At 48.3% G+C, this 21,379-nt stretch overlaps 1 protein-coding gene and 1 pseudogene across 1 annotated transcript in view; both read right to left on the reverse strand.

Annotated features, from left to right (window-relative positions):
- The window catches only part of Cals (calsyntenin 1), a 172,231-nt gene that overhangs the window by 20,321 nt on the left and 130,531 nt on the right, over positions 1-21,379 (reverse strand). Inside the window, exons 3-8 of the mRNA XM_077678045.1 lie at positions 8,677-8,860; positions 5,353-5,564; positions 3,820-3,966; positions 3,101-3,292; positions 1,840-2,106; positions 116-294 (exon numbers count right to left, since the gene is read on the reverse strand). Of these exons, the coding sequence (XP_077534171.1) occupies positions 116-294; positions 1,840-2,106; positions 3,101-3,292; positions 3,820-3,966; positions 5,353-5,564; positions 8,677-8,860 (1,181 nt within the window). The remainder of the gene's footprint in view (positions 1-115; positions 295-1,839; positions 2,107-3,100; positions 3,293-3,819; positions 3,967-5,352; positions 5,565-8,676; positions 8,861-21,379) is intronic.
- LOC144147442 (U5 spliceosomal RNA) lies at positions 7,309-7,419 on the reverse strand (annotated as a pseudogene).

The following is a 21,379-nucleotide window of genomic DNA, read 5'->3' on the forward strand; positions in this document are numbered from 1 at the left end:
ATCACCGGGCCAGCCACTGAGGCACACACACGCTAGCCAGACCACTTGGGCGACTCCTGCTCTGTAGAGGTCTAAGGTACAACCTGTTCCGAGTGCTCTCCACACGCACGCATACCTCAGGGAAGTTGACGGAGACGGCGTAGTGGTGCCAGCGGTCGTCGCAGACCTCTGGCGTCTTCCAGCGCCACTCGGCCGGGGTGAACTTGTTGGCCTGCTCCTGGGTGGGCTCCCGGCGCAGCAGCAAGATCAGCCGGCAGTTGCGCAGGAACAGCGCCGTGTGGTGACGGCTCATGCCTGCATACGGGGCATGCACAGAAATTTTGGGGGGACATTTGGGGAACATTTGGATGACATCCGGGGGATGTCTATGAGCGATGTTTATGAGACGTCTATGAGACATACAAAAAGCCTGAGGAACATGTACAGAATGAAAACACTGTGTGACATTTGTGGGACATTCAGGGGACATTTGTGAAAAGTTTGTTGGAAGTCTGGAGTATGTTTATGAGACTTTCAAGGAGCCTGAGGAACAATGCACAGAATAAAAACATTGTGTCACATTCAGGGGACATTCATGCGACATTTACGCGAAGGCTTGGGTATTTTTATGAGATGTACCGTATTTATTCGAATATAAGGCGAGGTTTTTTTCCAAAAACCGCGGCCTCAAAGTCTGCCCCGCCTTATATTCGAGGGCGGGCTCCGAAATCAGCAATGGCGCGTCGCGGGAAGTCATAAAAATTCAAAAACAGCCAACAAAAATCCAGTATGTTTCAATCCGCAAGCCAAGTCCAAAACTGCAGCCATATTTCTTTCTCTATGCCGCAGCCAGTTTTCCACGTGCGCTTCGCTGCTTGCATGTGCTTGTCTTTTGTGTTCCCTCGCTGGTGTGCGCTTGTGTTCCCTCGCTTGTATTCCCTCTACAACGAATGGATGGCCTCCGACGAAACGGCCTTGACACCGTCGGGCCGTTTTAAGCGTGCATCTCCGTCGGTAGTGGCTCGCTGGATAGCCGACGCTTGGGCAGCTATACCCGACGCTATGGTGGCAGCTTCTTTCAAAAAGTGCTGCATTTCCGACTCGCTGGACGGCACTGACGACAGCGAAGTTTGGGAGTGCACCAGTGACAAGGACAGCAGTGATGCTTCAGATGATGACAGCTCGTGATTATGTGGTATCGCGGCTGAATTTCGCGAACTTCAAAGGTAGGAATTTGAATAAAGTTTCTGGCGGGATTTCTCGCCTTATATTAGTGTGCAAACTTTTTTTCCTCTTCTTCGGTCCTTCAACTCTTCCTTCGCCTTATAGTCGTGACCACTTTATATTCAAGCAAATACGGTATATCAGACACTCATGGAGTCTGAGAAACACTGTTCATAATAAAAATGTGTGACAGTGATAACTACTCATGGAAAAACACAACGGGGGCAGAGTTTGTAACGAGTGACAATATTCGTCAGTGGGAAAAAAATAACAGAAAGTGAACTAGCCAAATGTCACATTTGGTACTTACTTATCACGAGCAAAGCACCTGTTTGGCTTGGTTTTGCGCAGACTATGCATACAGTGCTTTATGAAAGTTAACTTACACCTGCCAGACTTACTGTGGTGGTTCAAGGTCACTGCGACAAAATGAATGACCTATGGCACAGTAGTGCTATGACTAAAACCGTGACACAGCCCCCCCACCCCTCCCTGATCAGAAAAACCAGAAACCAATATTTTAAGCTAGCCAACAACACTCTCAACAACTGCGACAGCAGAAACAGCCAAAAAATTATGCCACGAAAAAGAAAACTGTCACAAAGAAAAGCAAGCTGAGAAGAACGGGTGACGCACGGTGGTCATCGGAGCTACAGAGCACGTGCTCCTTGAGGTGGCTCGCGTTGTGGGAGGTCGGAGCACGGTGGCGCATCCAGAAGCCCACGGTGAACACGTTGGTCAGGTTGTGCGACACGGTGGACTCCGGGATAACCACTGCATTGGTGGCCCCGTCAAACTCGTAGATTTGGTCGCTCTCACGGCCCTCATCCGTGGGCAGCCCCTGGGTCCACTCGGCACCCACCCCAGGGCTCGGCAGGAGGTCCACGCTGTCTGAGCTGGCCCCTGCAAGCGCGACGCAAAAAAAGGTTTGTACGGTTATATGCACCTCAGGACCAATACATGCACGGATTTTGCAAAGAAGTGCCAACAAGACCTCTGTTGCATATTGATATTGGTTGTGTGACACTATCAGAGATGGCACTGTAATCAGTTAGCCTGTGATGTTGTGTATATAAGTGCACTCTGCAATAAACATATCCAATCGTCGGTAGCCCGCAGCGGTGTTCATAAGTTCGAGTTTGTTTCCTTCGTGATAGCGACCCTCCATGCTGTAACCCTGAAATCTCTATTCGTCTCATTAACCTATCTGTAAAGTCATCAAACAGATATGCAGTGATCTGAAACCCTAAAAAGGTACCCTCAGCTTTATAATTATAATAATAAAAAAAGACTGCCATAAAATAGATTTTATGCGTTTAATCGCTGGCGTTACCTACCTATTTTGCCAATGTGCAATGAAGAAGGTAGGTATTTTAAAAATGAATAATAAACTCCTACTTTGAATGTTTGTTACACTGTTAGAACCCAGAACTGCCCGAATGGTGATTTTTGCACATGATTTGAAGCAACTTTCCTTGCTTTCTCAAACCTATTTGTTGCCCACAAAATCTTGAGATGTAATAGGTCAGATTTTCATAAATCATGCCGCACATGGAAACTCTCTACTGGTGCTAACTCCATAAAAGAATGGAAATGTGGCATTTACCTGTACAAGTGTAAATTTTTTGTTGCCTTTATTCCTACTTTACAACATGCAATTTAAGAGCATGGTAACTTCTGCAACTATAAAGCTAGAATCAATTATGATATCATTGTACTCTCTGGTCTTTACAGATGGAATGAAGATGCACAATGTAAGCCAGTATATTAGTGGTAAAGGCTGATACACTGCGTAACTTCAGACATGCACTCAACGCTGGCAAAAAAAAAGCTAGCTTCACAGCATTCCTTTTTGAGCATGCCAGTAAGCGGTTAGTCGCTCTGTGAAGCTACACACCGCAAAGCTTCCGCTGCGAGTCGACCGAGTAGGTGTCCCGGTCGCAGCCCTTGCCCACGTGGCGGGTGGCCAGGGAGAGGCGGGCGGAGAGCTGCTCCGGCTCGCAGGCCCCCTCGCAGAGCTCCAGCTGCGCATCCGGGAACAGGGCTCGGCGTCCCGAACCCGGCGTGTACTCCACGTGCTCCTCCATTCCTGCAGGAATGGGAAGAGGAGAGAGAGAGAGAGAGAAGTGGAGAGGAGAGACGACAGGGTGGGTTTCAATTGCCAGAAGCACTGCTAGGGTATGTTCATCGATGGACCTTAGGCGTCACCAGCTGCGTGGGTGCCTATGGAAGTGTTGCGCCTGTCCGACAAACCGCTCTTCTGGCTGGCCCATGCTTACATTATCACATATTCTCTTTTCTCTTCCCATGTTCTGAACTTCAAGTGGCAAGCTCTTGGAGAATGTGTGCAGTAATACACTGATTCATAGTCTAGACTTGAAGCTTTTATGATAAGATGCGGTGGTGCCAACACTGTCAAAAAGCATTTTCCCATGCATTCCCTCTCGCGCATCCCCAATGCTCAAAAAAAAAAAAAAGCTGTCAAGTTGGCGAATGATGAGATATTTTTTTTATTACTACACTGTCTTGCTAAGGCTGTGAACTGCAAGCCAAACACACACACCAAGACAAGTGAGGTCGTGCGGCATACACACCCCTCCTGACAGTGGTGCCCACCTTTCCATCCGACCTTGCAGACACGGTTGACCTTGATGGTGACGGTGACCGGGTGGCTCTGCTTCATGCTGCAGTCGAAGGCCACCACCTGGAAGATGTGGTTGCTGCTCGACTCCCAGTCCAGGGGCTCCGTCGTCCAGATGGTGCCTTCAAGTGGGGGAACCAGAATTGAGTGGGGAATTCCATGTGATTTCGGCAACGTTATTCGACCAATATGAACGTTCACCACAACAGGACCAGTTTTGGGTGATGGTGAATGTAATAAAAAGCCTAATTATAAATAAAACCATCGTCAGATCATGCTAACGAGTCTTGCAGCTGAAAACAATTAGCACATAGAAGCTGGCGGGAGCTGGAAATTGCTTTGTTGTACAAGCAAAATAAAGTTCATAAAGGCTGCTATGTTTTTTGCAAGGACCTGGGTGAATGAAGAGGCGCAAAAACACAGCAGATTATTTGGAAGTAGCGAATTGCAATGTTGGAAAAGAAAACTCTAAATAAAAATTTAAATTAAGTTGCTTAGTTTCAGCAGTGATCCTTTAGATGACAATGCACTGAAAAGTAAAATTCGATGCCTCAGCAAGTTTCTGTTCACACAAAACGTGTACTGAAGCACAGAACCATCCAGTTACTGTTTCTGTACAACTGTTTGGTCAGCTCAATGAAGGAATCAGCAAGATGTTTGAATGATCACATACAGCTGTGCCTTTCACTACCAACTATACGACCATGCTCCCCTACAAAAAAAAAAAAAAAAGTTTTTTTTTTTTGTAGCACATGTGGCAAAACAATGGCTCAACTCCCAAACCTCCCTTCGGAATAATGCTGACCTGGTGTAGTTACCATCCAGCAATGCATAGCCCACACAGCGTGTACTACGTATGCCCCATGCCAACATTTTTTGCCTGCAGCATGCACCAATTTTGCAGACATATTTATAGTACTTTTAATGTTACAACCACTTTACATAGACCTCAAGACACGTAACATTTCTCGTAGCAAACTTAAAAACCACTGCGGGCAACAAGTTTCCACCACAATTCTGAGGCTAACACCCGTTGCTCTTTTACACAAATGCAGTAAATCGGCTAAATTTGAACCAGAGTCTGGTTATCACTGTCACAAGAAGAAATTGGATCGTGGTAGACTGATGTCACTTATGTGGCACTAACCTTGCTAATGTGGCAAATCAAACTGGGCACTTCAGCACCCAACGTCTCTTAGACTTTCTTGAATTAGAACAGCCTAATTGCATTTGATCCCCATTTTGTCTGTTTTCTTGCTCTTTTGCAAAATATCACTCGCCCTTTATGTGGCCCTAGCCAGAATGGAGTACGCAATTTTCAATATATAAGGTACGTGATAAAAAAAAAAAGACCAAGAAAAGGCAATTAAAAACACAATCAAAACTTGCAAACCTGCTCAACACTGGCATGACATATACTGGGACAGGCTAGTAACAAATCCGCAGTTGTATTGCACCAACACACATCTTAGTCTCCGCCACTCGGTGTCCCATCTCTTCTGCCTCACCTTCGGCGTCTATGGAGAAGGGCACGTGGGCATCCAGGATGTCGTACTTGCAGATCTCGCTGTTCTTGGGTGTGCAATCGGCGTCGAGGGCCCGCACGCGCAGCACCCGCTCGTGCGGCGGCCTCCCCTCGTCCACGCTGCCCTGGTAGGACTCCTCCTCCCACCGGGGCGCAAACTCGTTCACGTCGTCCACCGTCAGGTGCACCGTCACGCTGCACGCCAAAGAGAGGGGGATCAACACTGCTGGGGGAGGGGTGAAGGTGTGTCAGAAAGGGAATGCAGCCCCTGTGCATGAACATGGGCGATCAAGCACTGTGTCAGTGTTACAGCTGGTTCCATTGCTTCCTACTCATTACGTATACTCCATTTCGTACTCCCTCTATCTGTCTGGCATTGATTGTATCCGTTACTTCTGTCCACCCCGTCCGCCCTCATTCCCGGCGGAGTTAAAACCGACTGACTGCCAACCAAAGTACAGCCCACAGAATGTCGCGTGTGAAGCAGACAATTACTTTCAGAGAGGAAAAAAAAAAAAAAAAAAAAAAAAAAAATGAGAGGCAGAAGACGAAACTAGGCAGGCCCCCAACACTGGAAGGAACAAAAGGTTGTGTGGTAACAAGGTGGAATCGCCCCCGCTATCTTTCTTTTTATGCCACTGTGTCGGAAGTGCCACATAAACAATGTGGGTAGTATTCCCTTCCTGGACCACATAATAGTCAAGCCCACTATAGAAAAACACCAACTTTTGGACTAAAAATCGAGAAAGGGGGAGCACAGGAGGAGAGAGTCCTCTGCACATCATACCACATGGACATATTTCAGGCAGTGATGGAAAGGTCATCAATACATGGTACGTACAATAACTGGAGGAAAAGGCTGTTAGAAGCGCTGGCATAGCTGCATGTTCATCTGTGTGTGAACGTGTGTACGTAAGTGTGTGAGCTTAACCACAGTAGTAATAAAAAATACATACACATACATACACTGCATTGCGACAATAAACAAGCATCACCTAAAAATTACTGCAGCAATTGCGGCAGAATGGCTAGCTTGTTTATGCACAGACTTTCACAAAGGTCACATTTAATATCCTTTTTTTTTTCTTTGAAAATACAGGCAATGATATTGAACCAGTTTTTTTTTCTGCATTAACAAAAACGTGTTTTCGTCTGTGTGTGCAGACTTATGCTTTCCTTGGGGGGGGGGGTAACATGTATGGCATAGAGAATGTTTTTCTGGTCTGTTTTTCTCCCCCTATTTTAACTGGCTGCTAGAAAACCAGGGCCCTGATACCGCCTTGTTATTTGCAAGCAATGAAGACCACAAATTAAGACATTTTTGCAAAAATTCAGCGCAAACGATTCAGCGGTTTTAATATTAAAAATTCTTTGAAAACGCTCATTTACTGTTTCGGCACCGTGCGCATGCATTTTTTAACAGCGGAGCTGTTGTACAAGCCGTAAGTTCGGTGTTGCAGGTAGAAATAACCAGAAAATGCGAACACTCGCGAGAGCGTGTCCCGCGGCGACCACTGAGCGTCCCCGGCACACGCAGCGCCTTCAGGAAAAAAAAAGAACTCCAGCGCTTCGCCACGCGCTACCACGCGTGTGAACAACAAACAAAAAAAAACTCCAGCACTAATGCCAAAGTTGAAAAGACGCCCTGGAGAGGTCACCGCGGCCGCCGCATTCTCTAGAAGCCATTCTATGTAATTGGAGACATGGCTACGAGTGTGCCAATCCTTCCCGAAACGACTGGCAGATCCCGCCCCCGCTGCATCGGGTCGACGACGAAAAGCTGGTGGACGTCCACACTGCTCAGGGTGACCTTGCATCCACCACTCGCCGCGAAGACGACGACGGCGATTACTGTTTAGCACCGCAACTACAAAAATTAACAAGGATATCAACATCGCGGCAGTATTCATTAACAGAGTCTTATTTTGGATTTCCAAACGGGCAAGGCCTCCCAAAAATTCAGCGTAAATTGCTCATTAAGTTGTCCCTACGCACGGTAACCTTTAGTAAAAGGCGAAAAGTTACTGCGAATGCGCAGAGACCTGAGCGTATGCAAATTATTGATCGCGAGAGGGGCCCCTCACGCACGCTCACGTGCGCTCGGTCTTTTTTCTTGGCATTTTTTTCTGGCAAAGCTCCACGGCGGAACTAAAAGCTCAAACAGCTCTGCTGTTAAAAAATCTTTCGAGAATAACAGCTGCGTGCATTAAATGGTCCGGAGGTGAATCAAATGTCATCGAGCCCTCCCGTAGTGTTTCGCACGCGAGTTGCAGGATATGGACTACCAAGGTCATAAGCGACCCTGGCACGACAATATTAAATCTATGGTGTCTTCTGACTTTGCAAGACCGTTTCGCGATGCTCCTCACCAGAACGGAGCAGCTCAGAACATCCCAGCCACATTCAGGACAGCTAACGCGGGTTTGATCAAAGGAATGAAATTATAAACAAACTAGCCTCACAAAATTTCATTAAGCTACGGAACAACCGCACACGTTATAATCGGACTATAAACAAACTAGCCTCACAAAATTTCATTAACCTACGGAACAACCGCACACGTGATAATCGGACGCAGTGATGTGACTGGCTCGAGTCATTTTGGAGCAGGAATATGAGATTTCGGAGCGAAAAAAAAAAAAAAAAAACAGTGTATCAGAACTACAAAACGCGTGTTTGGGGCAGAAAAGCATGCTCTGGCCGTAACACAAGCTTCAGAACACAGAAACAACCAACGAACATTAAAACCCATTTTCTGAAGCCTGGAGTCCTGTTTTTGAGCCTGAAATCTGTTCACAAAATTTTGTTTGTAATGCTTGCATAAGCTTTTGATTGATTTGATTGTGGGGTTTAACGCGCCGACGCAACGCAGGCGATGAGGCGCGCCGTAGTGGAGGGCTCCGGATTAATTTTGACCACCTGGGGATCTTTATCGTGCGCCGAAATCTCGTACACACGGGCGTTTTTGCTTTTCGCCTCCATCAGAAAAGCGGCCGCCGCGGCCGGGAATCGAACCCGCGACCTCGTGCTCAGCAGCGGCTTGCATAAGCTATTCTGCCCAACTGCGTACAACAGATTAGCGCATGTCTTTTGGTACATCGGTAAGTGATTTAACATGTGTAAGTCGAAACGCAACATTTAACATGTGTAACATGAAACTAGAAAGTCTTAACTTACTTCCAGATGGGTTGGTTTGCGAGAATAACCGCAGGGTACCACTGTGCGTGCACTTAGTGCACTTTCACATCCAAGCGGCCGCGATGCTAAAACACTGCCACTCGCGCATGCGCAGTAGGCGACAACTCACTTTTCCGAGACGAGCCCGTTGCATCCGACGGCGGCGATGTCGAACTTGTAGTTTCGGTGCTTCTCGCAGTTGAGCTCCTTCTTGGCGAACAGCTCGGCCTTGCCCGTGGCCTCGTCCGTGACGCGGACCTCGAAGGGCGCCTCGCCGTGCCGCTTGTTGGTTATCAGGAAACGGCACACCTTGGCTGCACACACCACGCACAAGGAAGAAGTGAGATTCAACCAAATTCGTATAGGAGAACACAGCAACGCGTATATGTCGTATTCACTGGCGAAGCACGCATGCAGGCAACCATGTGAGTGAGTTGTCGCTGGTTACGTCGGACTTCGCGGGATGGCGGTACTTGTCCGTGCTAAGCGCATGATGTGTGTTGGACGTTCCAAACTCTACCTCACCGAACGCAAAGTAATGCCTCGACTACGACGTGAGTGCGATTAATAACATCTCTGTTGACACCACACTCGAGAATCGGGTTGAAACGGCACAGACGACGCACGCCGGTGCTTTTTTTTTTTTTTTTGCGTGCGGGCGCACTGGCACAAGCCGCGCCATGTCCGTGGCGCTTCGGCCATGTCCGTGGCCGTTTCCAGTGTTACCAAGCGAAGAAATTGACAGCTAAACTTTTCAGTGAATACCATCTATACGATTTTCATTCAGCGGTCTGCCAGCCATGACGAGTCGAACCAATAAACCTCTCCCGAGCACATTTCTGTTAAGGTGGAGTCACATGTTAACATTCCTATGCGACTTATTACTTCACGACCCATGGGCTTAGAAACCATCGTGCACGCATACGAAAAGTTTTACAAATACAAACAAATGTTCCTAACGGCCCTAGTTTGCTTCCTGTAGCAATATGTGACTTATGTACCGAAATAAGTACACGAAACTCGCACTTGCTTCACAGCTAGCGCCATCTAGTGAAAACTAGATGAATTAAAATGTGTTTCTCGTTTAGTGTTTGTTTCATTACAGGAGTGATATATTTGTAATAAAAAAAGCAAACTAGGCCATTAGGAACATTTCTATGGATTTGTAAACCTTTTTGTATCAGTACACGATGCTTTTTTTAAGACTGTAGGTCATGAATTAGTAAGTCTCATATGAATGTGATTACTTGCGAGATTACTGGCCGCCGATCCATAAACCCCCCCCCCCCCCCCCTCCCCTTCCCCGATCTAAGTCGTTCGAAAAAGTTGTAGAATAAATAAATGTGCAGTGACCTGGCTGGTCTGAGTCATTTGGAGCAGTCCTTGGAGCAGCAAAAAAGTGTGCTCTGAAGACGCGAGACGGGATATCGTAGCAACGGAAATGATTACTTGAGGCAGAGAGACGAGTGCTTTGCAGCTCAGTAACACGGAATTTAGCAGGGGGAAATCGGCCCACACAAGTACCAAAACACGTTTTCTTAAGCAAATAAAAATATATTTTTTTTGTCACTCATTCGCACACTTAAAAAAAAAAGCTGTGTTTGTTCTGCTAACACGCCAGAAGCAGAGAGCAAATTAGCGCACGTCTTTAAATACGTTTGTAAATTTAAATTAAGCCGTGCGCTTGAGCTGCAGTGCAGCCTAGAGCAATTAGTGTAGGCACAACAATCACGGGGGTTCAGATACAGCCTCACTTGCGGGAACATGCGGAACTCCGCGTCCTCACATATGCTCTCGCGCGACGAATGTCCTTGCCGCGGAAGAGCACGACAACCGAGAGTTCTAGCAGCACCAACAGTAGTAGTACCTTATTTACTCTCGTAATGATCGCACTTTTTTTCCCAAAAATATGATGCAAAGTTAGGAGTGCGATCATTACGCGAGGTAAATTTTTCGGGAAAAAGTTTCAGCGCAGAAAATGCAAGTTGCAGGTCAGAATTTTTACGATAAGTCTCATGAACATAATAACCATAACAAATAAAAACGTAATAAAAATTCCACGGACCACCGAATGACCACCGAGTGATGCAAAATGCAGTGTTTTCATTGCGGAACGCGCCGGAATTACGGAATTACGGAACGCGCCGGAACGAGTTTGCTGTGAGGTGAGAACAGGTCGACCAATAAGTGGCTGCTGCTGTCACAGCGTGGGACACCAAGACAAGGCTGCCGACGCAGCAAGCCCAGGGCGTTTTTTTTTATGTTTTGTGAGTACATTAAGTGCATTTAGTGAGAGTTTCTTCCGTACCAATAATGAACTCACGCTTGCCGATATCGCTAATATCGGCAAGTCAGCGGCAATAACGTAGCCATGTCCGCTTTGAAAGAGGAGGAAACATAGGTATACGCATAGAGTTTCATGCAATAATAAAGTTATTTGTATGAAACTCTATGGGTATACGCACGACCATCATCAGCTAGACGGCACACATACGACATATGGCTCCGGCAAGTTCAGAGTGCGATCATTGTGCGGGAAATAAAAAAAAATTCGTATTTTGACGACGAATTTCAGGGTGGGATCATTACGCGAGTGCGATCATTATGCGAGTAAATACGGTAGTAGCATCGCTTGTAGCACTGTTAGTAGTAAGAAAATAAAGTCGAACGGTGTAAAACGAAGTTTCATTGCTTTTACGCTCTGTTCCTGTCCCAGTCTCCAGACGGACACGTCAATTTAACCTCGCTTCATTCTTCCGTCGCTCTTTTCGTACCGCTGTACGGACTTCAACGCTCCCGTGTATTCATTAATTCCCTTCTATATGAAGTCGGCGAACAACTGCCTCACTTGGTACCTCCTATCTGCACTGACTGCTGCGGCAAAAAAATGTTTATCGACCTCTAAAAGATGCATTCTCGCTGTTACGATATTTCGCGGTTTTTAAGTTCAAATTCAGTCATTAATCAAAAGCGACTGCAACAACCAAGAAAGAATATCAACACGGTGTGTCCTTTCTGTGGGGGACGCATCTTCAGTCATGCGTTTCGCTAGTGCCGCTTGTAGCATATTGTCCGCGTTAAAACTGCCCACCTTTAATTTGACCCTACAGTAAAACGCTGTCTCGGGAAATTCATTAGATAGTTCATTTGAAGCGACGAAAGAAATTTTTTAGGTTGCTATACAGAGTGGTCAACCGGCAACACATGTGGTCTGTTCGAGGCCTCAGAGCACCCCATAGGTAGCCGTGTGTATACAGGCGATATTTTAAGTGCAGAACACTTCAGGGGACCGCTTTGTTGTCGTCGTAGCTCGTTCGCTGTCACGATGTCTAGCCACGGCCGCAATCAGGCGAAGCTCCGACGTAACGGACCCAAACAGAGCCCCACGGCGTAACCGTAACGGCGTAACACAGAAGCTTCGAAAAACAAGCGGTTTATACAGTCGTAAGCGTTCGAAACTCCTCAACCGCTGGTGCTTGTCATACATCTCCCCGTTATTTAGCGCAAAGAAAACTGCAGGTACATTTGACGCAAAAGTTGTGTAATTACCCGGCAGCTCCCGCGTTCATTTGGTTAGGAACGCCCGTTGGGTTGGTTTGTACGATAGTAAGCGAAAAAAAAAAAAAAAGTTGCCGCGGAAGTCACGCGTTCAAAACTGCGCAGTGAGGCTCCGGCATGTGTGAGAAGAAGAAAGCAAACACAAAAGGAATAGAATTCCCGCTCGTGCTATTCCAGGCAGCGGTCGCGCTAGCACTTCCGGAGGCGGGAAATTTGAATTGCGTTGGACAAACCTCCGTAAAATTCATCAACAGAGGAGTGCGACAGGGAGGCTAAGAGCGTGATGGGAGGTAGCAGTGGGCGGATAACGGCGCCACAGCCTCTCTGGCGAATCACTGCTCTGCACTTCGGACAGCTTTCACGTTGAGTGGAACGGCGTTATTTATGTTACATTTACCGCACGCCACCACGACACAAATAAGATATACATCTAGCTTTCTTTTTTATCGATCATACATAGCTTCAAAGAGCCGACTGAAGACACTGCGAGCGAACGCGGCATTCGCGCGTATAGGTTGCTCTTGCCCTGTTTTGAATTGATGTCTGAGTGGGCGGTGCAGATACGATACCTGGGACAGGAAGGGAAAAAGAACTTCCCTTTCAATGGCGTGGGCACCTTCGGGCCGAGCGCGATGTTTACACGTAACCAGATCACTTACTATCCCGGCGGAACCTCCGCTTCCGCGAGTTTCTTGTTTGCGAGTCCATCACCGCCCGTGACCGGGCCCGAGAGAGCCCGGACTTGCACTTCCGGGCCCACGGAGCGTGGGCGGCGCAGCTTCCGCGCGCACGGTGATTCGGGAAGCCAGTGCGTATGTATTTACAGGCGATGAAGCCGAGCCACAGCGACGGAAATTATATACACTAACCGACGGCACTTTTGAGCAGTTGAGCCAAAGATATATACGGCGCCCGCACATGCACACAACGCGCCGACCTCCTACGCCTGCTGGCATTTTTCCTTTTTTTTCCGCTTCGGCTTACTGAGAGTCCGGAAGCCAAACCGAACCGACACCTCGGCCCGATAGCGAAGCGCCCAATAAAGGCTTAACGCTAACTCCACTCGAAAGCTGAACTCTAAGGCACCTGTCGTCTCGCGCCAGCAAAAGGCATTTATTAATGGAAGCGGTGCGTGAAACGGGGGTTCCGCTTTTCGTTTTTCTTTTTCAAACGCTGAAAGTGTCAGCGGGTCACTTAACGGAGATTTCTGGACGCAAATGCGACAAACTATTTTTCTTTCACGGTTACTTAGAGCGGTATGAAAATATCTTAAGGCCTTCTATTGCGTTGTTTGTCTTTGTCAGCGAGAAATTTTTATGCTCACGCCACCTCCACTTATGTTCGTTCGAGCACGCACGAGTGGTCACAAATGACGCTGGCTTGCAACGTATAGGAAACCTGAACCAGCCCCAAAACAAAGCGATATTTTGCATGGGACTCCGTTAGGGACTAATGCGCGTGACGTCACCGGCTTGGAGACCGGGAAAGGGTGGAGAAGGGTGCTTCCTCCTTACTCTCCTTAAATTCCCTTTTGAGGCATGGATCGTCTTGTTCCGCTTGGAAAACCATGCTCTGGTTTTCCGCTTGGAAAACCATGCCCCCCACCCCCCCCTCCCCCCACAACACGCACAATGGCGTGACGTGTCAGTCACGTGATACGCAGCCTACGGAGGAGGGATGCGGCTTCTCTGCGCCAGTACAGCTTTTGTTCGAACACTTTTCTGCAGCGCAGTTATCTGTATTTCGGGAACAAAAGTACAGTCAACGGGCCAGGAAACCGAAACTACGACTTCAGCAACGGCTTCGCCGAGGCGAAGGGGCGTCGTTCGAGCGTCTTGTAACAGAAATGAAAGACGCGAGAAACGGCGGGGGAACAGGGCAAGAATTATTCGGCTCGATGCGAGCGCGAACTAGAAATGTAATGTCTCCATCCCGCAAAAGGAACTGACTCTCTAACTGGGGTTTCCCGCGCAGAAGCTACACGCCACTTTTACCAGTAATGAGACGTCGGGGTTGCCTCGAGCTTTGAAAGAGCCTTAAAGGGACCCTGCAACACTTCTTTCAACTTTTTTTTCCAAGTCTTAAATGATTTCAGAACGTAGTTAACCAATACATATGGTACTTGTATTAGGTGGATCACAAGTACCCCAGTCAAAATTCACTGCTCTATGCCCATCAAATAACTTAGAAACTTGCTCAAAATAGTTCTCTCTTTTCCCGGTCTCGGCGTTCTTTGGCCGCTGGAATGACGTCATTACAGCAATGTAGCGGCTATTGGCCGGCTTTCCTTCAGTTGCAGCAATGAAAGCATTCGATATCCACTTTAAAAATAAAGCAAGGCGCATCTGCTGCGACGACCAATCACGCAGAGCCGCTCCGGGCTGGCAATAACAGTAGCTTTCGCAGTGCTTCCAGAACCGAAGGAAAGAGTGAAACCGTTTATTGGAGCACCACTCACTCATTGCTCGGTCAGAAAACCAGCAAGACCATTATTCATCAGAAAGACGTAAAACCCTGCAGATTCGTTGAGTTTTCCTATAGCGGGAAAAGGCGGTACAACGTTTTTGAAGCCTCGCTAAACCGTACCTGACGGGGACGCGAAGTACATACTAACAGGCACTACGGTTTATCCGAATGCATTAGGTTAAAGGGAAGCCGAGTCGGGGAAATTGAAACTACGGCTTGTGCGGGTACAGTTTAACGAGGTTCTACTGTATAGGGCACTCACTATGACAGCAGTTGATGAAAGCTGCATCACAAAACACGCTTCACTATAATAGTTGTGTGTTCTGCGATGTTTGCTTCACGTACGCAATTAGGAAAAGTGCAGCGCACAAGCTGCCATTCTCCAGGACGCCACCCTGAGACCAGATATTGTGCTCACTCAAGAAATTCCGAACTCAAACCTGGGGAACGACATTTTACGCAGCAGCTAGCAGCAAACAATAAAAAAATCACGCCGTCAACGGTGCCTATACACATCGATGCTGGGTACTAGTTGGACAAGGAGCCACTATTCTTAACGTCATCCATGCGCAAAAAGAAAGAACTTGAAGCAGGAAATTGAAACGGAAATGAGGGGGGCGGAAAAGCAGCCTCGGTTGCAACTGTAGTGGCAACCGAGGAGCATGATCGCACGACGGTAAGAACAGGGAAGAGGGGACGCCCCAAAGGTTAAATCGATACCCGCTCTTTCGGGAAGACCTGAGGAGCCACGGCCGGTGCAGTTAAGCTTTACACGCGTACACAAGTATTTATAGACTCTGATGACGTCACCGTCGCTAAGCGAGGCGGTACCGCACGCCGTCGGCGTCACCGTACACAACGCTGGCAAACAAGGACGCACGAGCATCACATGACTGTAGACAAAGTGAAGAAAAGAGTGGGCATTTGCCTAGGAAATGCCCAGCATCAGAGCCACCGCAATACGCGCTGTCGTCTCTTTGCCGCATTCGCGAAGCGTCGTTTCTGCAGTTGTTATATGCCTGTTCCGGTGCAATTTGGTTTTGTTGCGGCGCGCGGGTTCGGCTTGGCAATGCACTTTAAAATGCGCAATACACCATTTCTATGTGGTCTCAACTAGGGTCACTAGATAAGGTATCAACGGTGCCGCCACTTAGGCACGCAAGTCGGCAGCGGTGGCCCTTTTGGTGCTTATCAGTGTTGCGAGATAGCCGCTTCTACGGCCTCGCCGCCAACTTCGACCTGGTCGTTTGTTAACAGCAATGCCCGACATGCAGCAAAACGAGCATCTTCGGATGCGCCTCCGCTGCTGAAATGCTGCTACACGTGCTATCTTTCATTCGCGTTCGGAACGACGTTAGTCGTGCGCAACCGCAGAGCCGGGAGGACAAGCTAAGTCTACCAGAGTTGACCGACTAAAACGCATTAACAACGAAATGGCGGCGCCCATGCACCGTCGCAGTGTAAACGAATGTCACGTGATGCAAACTGACCAATGATTACTGCGGCGGCACGGAACACTAGGAGAAAAAGAGTGCCGATACACTCCGAAACTTTATCTAGTGACACTATAGTCTCAACAAGGAAACCCGTCTGTCCGCTCGACGTGTCGCACTTCAGCCACATAAGAAAATAGAATCAATAAACATTCCTGGGCAAAAGCCTACGATTTGGATTTCGGCATTCGCTAGGAAAAAGCTTAACGATTGTCAAATACTCTACTACCGTTATATCATGCGTGCTTCTCCTTTTTAGCTTTCGTTTCTTCGTATTTCGGGGCCAATTACTTCGACCGGCCGCATTTAAAGCGACAGCTTCCCCGTAGTCACAGCTCTTCATGGATTGCGTTCGCACCTGTTCGACTCCAGTGCCATCAAGTTCACCTGTCAACCGGTTGGAAGGGTGCCAAGTTTGTGCGCGAGTCCACACGATGACGCCACCTCATCGACGCGTGTGCCTGCCTCCCGGACTTTTAGTGCGAACTCTCGAGGGGTGGACACTCTTCTGTGCTTTTAGAGCAAACTTTTCTGGTTTAGACATTCCACGTCTTTTCGTGCCAACATTCGAGGGATGGAAATATTAAGATTGTAAAGTAGATTTTGACTGATTGATTGTAGGGTAGGCGATGAGGCGCGCCGTAGTGGAGGGCTTCTGGTTACTTTCGACCACCTGGGGATCTTTGCGTGCGCCAGAATTTATTTTTATTTATTTATTTAGTAATACTGCTAACCCCAATGAAAGAGGTTGTAGCACAGTGGTTAATACATAGATACATGTGTACACGTTTAGGTTAAGAAACGTCAAAATAACATCACATTACTTCAGTGCAAATAGTGCAGCGATCTCCCGAGCACTGCCTCGACATTTAACAAAAGTGCATTTACCACACAGCGCGAGGAACATGGCTTGGAAGCAAGATTTCAGCTGTTTTCAGAAATGCAGGTGCGCACAATCATCTACTAACCAATAGAACAAAATTGAAGCACGGATACAGTTTGACAATAGCAATTTCAAATTTCAAGACTAGTCTGGAATCTGTCAATGTCGTCTTCCGCAACCACATGTGCGTTTAGGTCATTCCAGCCTATTATGGTCCGAGGAATAAAGGAATCTCGAACACACGGGTGTTCTTGCTTTTCGCCTCCATCAGAAAAGCGGTCGCCGCGGCCGGGAATCGAACCCGCGTCCTCGTGCTCAGCAGCACAAAAAGCAGATTTCGGAATGCTTGTAGTGTGTGCCATCCCAGCTGAAAATCGTATATTACGTCTGTTTGTGCCGAGTCAGTCCCGCGGTAACATATTCGGCTCATGCTTTAGAGATCCGGGTCCAAATCCCACACGAACCCAGCGCCCGTTTTCTGTGCCAGACGACACCGCCAACGACGCTTTTTCGCACGACGGAACACTAAAGCCTTTCGCCTTAAAACGCCCATGTCTTGATTTTTTTCCCCCTGTACGACCACTTATAGTAACCCTACAAGAATGTGTTTTTGCCCAATGCATTTATGTATACTATAAAGCCTTCTTTGAAGGGACTCGGTACATCGAAAGCCATAGAAATAATTGGAATCACAGAAAGGAATTCATTAAAAAGGCGCTATATAGTAATCATACTTTGATATCCTACTTATTGTATTATTGTTCCCAAAAATGCCTTCCCAACAATAGACTACTGTACGGTGGTGACGACGACTTTGAAGGGGCTCCATAGGGATACAAATGCATGGTGGTGAAGCCGAATTTAGGAGGGGGCCCCACGGCGATGCATGTCGTCGTGGTGGAAACATTTATTCCGTGAGAGTGTAGTTTTATTAATTGAATCTTTTTTTAGAAAAAGGGTACTAGGTCTGACCTACTACGACACATACTATTTATATTTCCCCCAGAAATAAGTTCGAGTATAGCCGTAAAGCCGACTTTACAGGATATCGGTGAATGGCAGAGCGGTTTGCGGATTATGTGACAATTTCCACTTGACACCTACTGCAATCTTTTTTTACACACACATATATATATAGTTTCACTGCAGGCGTCAACGGCAGCAGCGACGCCCCCGCTTTTCTGACTTTCTGCTGCGAAACAGCTATAAATCCCTTGCACAAGAACACGATGGAAGCAAACCGCGGCCACGATGCAATGACAAAGCTGACTTGTCTCGCAACAGGTCGCGTCGCAGCGCGGTAAGAGAGTCCTCGCGGCGGGAAAGTGGGGTTATTTATGTCAAGCGATCCACTCGCTCTCCCTGGCTCTTCCCTCCATACCTGCTTTCTATTTTCCCGAGCGGTCGGAAATTGGTTTCCATTCGTTTGAGGAAGAAAGCCGCCCCTTTCCCCCTCTCTCAATTCCCTTATTTTTATTACTACTACCAGGACGTTCTTTATTTAGCGCCTGTTTATTCTCACGGCCCATTCCGAGGAGGCCACAACTCTTCTGCGCCGTTGCCGCCGCGGCTGTGTGGGCGACCGTCGGAGAATCATTCCGCCGTGCACTCCCACGCAGACTTATACCGACGTCTGTACGAGGCTTGTCAGCTTTAGTTTGTCGTATTTTTCTCCGCTGGCCTTGTTTCGATTTCTGAGGGCCGCAATGCGCCTCACGCTTGAGCTGCCCTCTCGTTTGTTACCCTTTCTCCTTTATACTCTTTGCTGCTGTATTTTTATTCTTTACAAATTGCGAGCCTCTGCTGGCCCTAAGCGGACCCCGTCCCATGTTTCGAGGCAATAAACATCGCGTCCGGCGCTTTCTACGTCAAGCCCCCCTTTTTCTCCGCCTTTTTCGGGGTCGCCGCGGCGCACTTGCTGTGCGTTGTTGCGATGTTTAAATCTGCGGTGTTTCGCAACGCCCTCAACGACGACGACGACGACGACGACGACGACGACGACTATCGAGCGACAAATATCACCCATTAGGGCGTCCTCCCCCCCCCCTTTTTTTTTTCGGCACTTGACGGCAGTATGTGCAAAAAATCGTATAAAACAAACAAAGGGTAAGAGAAAAATCATGCACCCCTTCGTCTAACGAGGACGATGGTTGGACGCGAAGCTTTCTATTGGTAGGCGAATTCCACATTCCGAGTATGTGTTACTCTGGAGGTACGCACCACTTTTCTAGAATACCCACAGCAATTCTCGAGAGTGCACTCCGTAGGCCTAAAGTTTGGGTTTGGGGTGTACGGCGCGAATCGCTATTTGCTGCGTGGCGTTCGCTTCCACCGTGTCCAAATGGAGCAATCAGATGGACGCCGGCTTCATAACGCAATAGACCCAGGCTCGATCCCGGCCACTGGAAGTGTTTTTTTTTTCTTCTTTCACTTCACCCACGACCATTTGTCAGAGAAAGTTTGTTCCTGCAGGGCGTATTGGCGTACAACGGCATCAGTGAGGACAATAAAGCTTCGCTTTAAAACGTCAGCGGCGAAACGAAAACGGTTCCTTTTTAAAGGAGGGGGGGTGTAAAAACGAGTTTCGTTCTGTTAACGCCTATCGTTAAGCCCCGTGTCTCAGAAAATCCGGCATCGTCGGCGGCGTTGACTGCGAGCTAGAAACCTCGTAGCGCCACCTTGCGGCGCCCGCTGAAACCCCCGGGATCGTAAGGCGCTACTCCAACGAATGGCGTGACCGTGAAGTGCACGGCGAAACTAATTTAAAAAAAAAAGAGAACTAAAAACAATCATGCAACGTTTTCCCTGTTTAAACACCCCCCCGCGCGCATTTCACGGTGAATCGACCTTCAACTTTTTTCCCTCTTCGAGCGTAAAAACGGCGGTAATCGATCCCGCGACCCCGCGCCGCTTTGTGAAGCTGATCAACGACGTACCGAAGACGCGCCCCTGGTCGACTCTGCCCAGTGGTCGAGATGGGCCGCTGCGGCCCTTCTCGCGACATAGCAATGCCAAGAGCAGAGATTCCAGCTAAACGCCCAATAGCTAAAATGATTGCAATTCTGCTTTCCTTTGCAGAACGGTGACTCGAAGACTTGTCAGAGCTAAAAAAAAAAAGAACAGCTAACGGAGGGAAGGCGCCTACGTTCTCTGAATCTTGCCCCTGTTGCCCCGGGGTGCGTGACGCTTATTTAACTGAGCCGTTTGGTATGCTGAGAGAGAGAGAGAGAGAGAGAGAGAGAGAGAGAGAGAGAGAGAGAGAGAGAGAGAGAGAGAGAGAGAGAGAGAGAGAGAGAGAGAGAGAGCAACGAAAAGAGAGTTCCAGCAGGAAGTTCGCGAACGAAGGCCAAGGATAAAGCGCACAAACTAGGACAACACCACACCCAGAAGCAAGAGAAAGGGGCCAACTTGATTCAACCTCGGCTCGTGTTTCTACCTTCGGGTCTAGCAACTCGTCTCCGCTTCCTTAACTGCTGTGCCCAGAAATCCCTTTGAACCGCGGTTTTCAGGTAACAAAAAGGGTTTAGTGTCCGTGATGGACAGCATTTCATGGGGCGCCAGGAAAACATATCCTTCATCTCGCGTACCTGTAGCGACCGGCGCGCCACGGGTCCGCCACGCTGGAGATGACGACCATGAAGGTGGGAGCTCCTCACGTGGCGTAATCCCACGCGCAAGCCTGGACGACGCCGGGAGCTCCTCACGAGGCACACGCCGTCTCTCTTTTTTTTTTTTTGCTAAAGCCACTGCACGAAGGTTGTTCCGGGCGACTCGCGCAAGGGGAGTTTCCTTTTTCTCAGTATTTTTTTTTTTTAACGCCAACGGACCAAGCTAAAGCTTCAACAGCATGTGGAAACTCGCGAGCAGCGGTTAATGTGACCAAAAGTTTTCTGATGACGACACTGTTCGCTGGCAAACTTCCACGTTCGGCGTGAGAGTTACACACAAGGAGAAGGCGTAAGGCGTAAGTAGGCTTAACAAAAGTCTACTGCGGCAACAAGTGACTACTAGATATATTCAAAGACAGACAGAAGCAGTTTAGTTTTTCTTCCTTTCCGCAATCTCATAAAAGAACCACTCAGTGACAGCGCTTCGGAAAAATCCATCTTTCTTCCCTGACAGCCGAACGACGCCGAACAACAAGCCCCCCCAAGCAGGCTTTGCCGCCAAACTTTGTTGCCACGCGGTGAAACACGACCGAAGCGCGCTAAACGCGCCGAACGAGCGTGCGAGGAGGCGCTAACGACTGGCGTAAACGCGAGGCGACGAATGACAGCTGCTAAAAGGCCTCCTCCTCCTCCCGCTGCTTGTTTTCGGCGCATTGTCGTCGTCGCCCCCCACGAGCCGCGTTTTCTCGCGCCGGTCGTGCGATCAAATTATCCATTCTAACGACTGCGGGGGGGAAAGCGGGGGGAGGCAAAAACGAGCAAGGC

The sequence above is a fragment of the Haemaphysalis longicornis genome, unplaced genomic scaffold (assembly GCF_048455015.1).
Source record: "Haemaphysalis longicornis isolate Haplotype H1 unplaced genomic scaffold, Haemaphysalis longicornis Haplotype H1 scaffold_7, whole genome shotgun sequence".
In the NCBI taxonomy this organism is placed as follows: Eukaryota; Metazoa; Arthropoda; class Arachnida; order Ixodida; family Ixodidae; genus Haemaphysalis; species Haemaphysalis longicornis.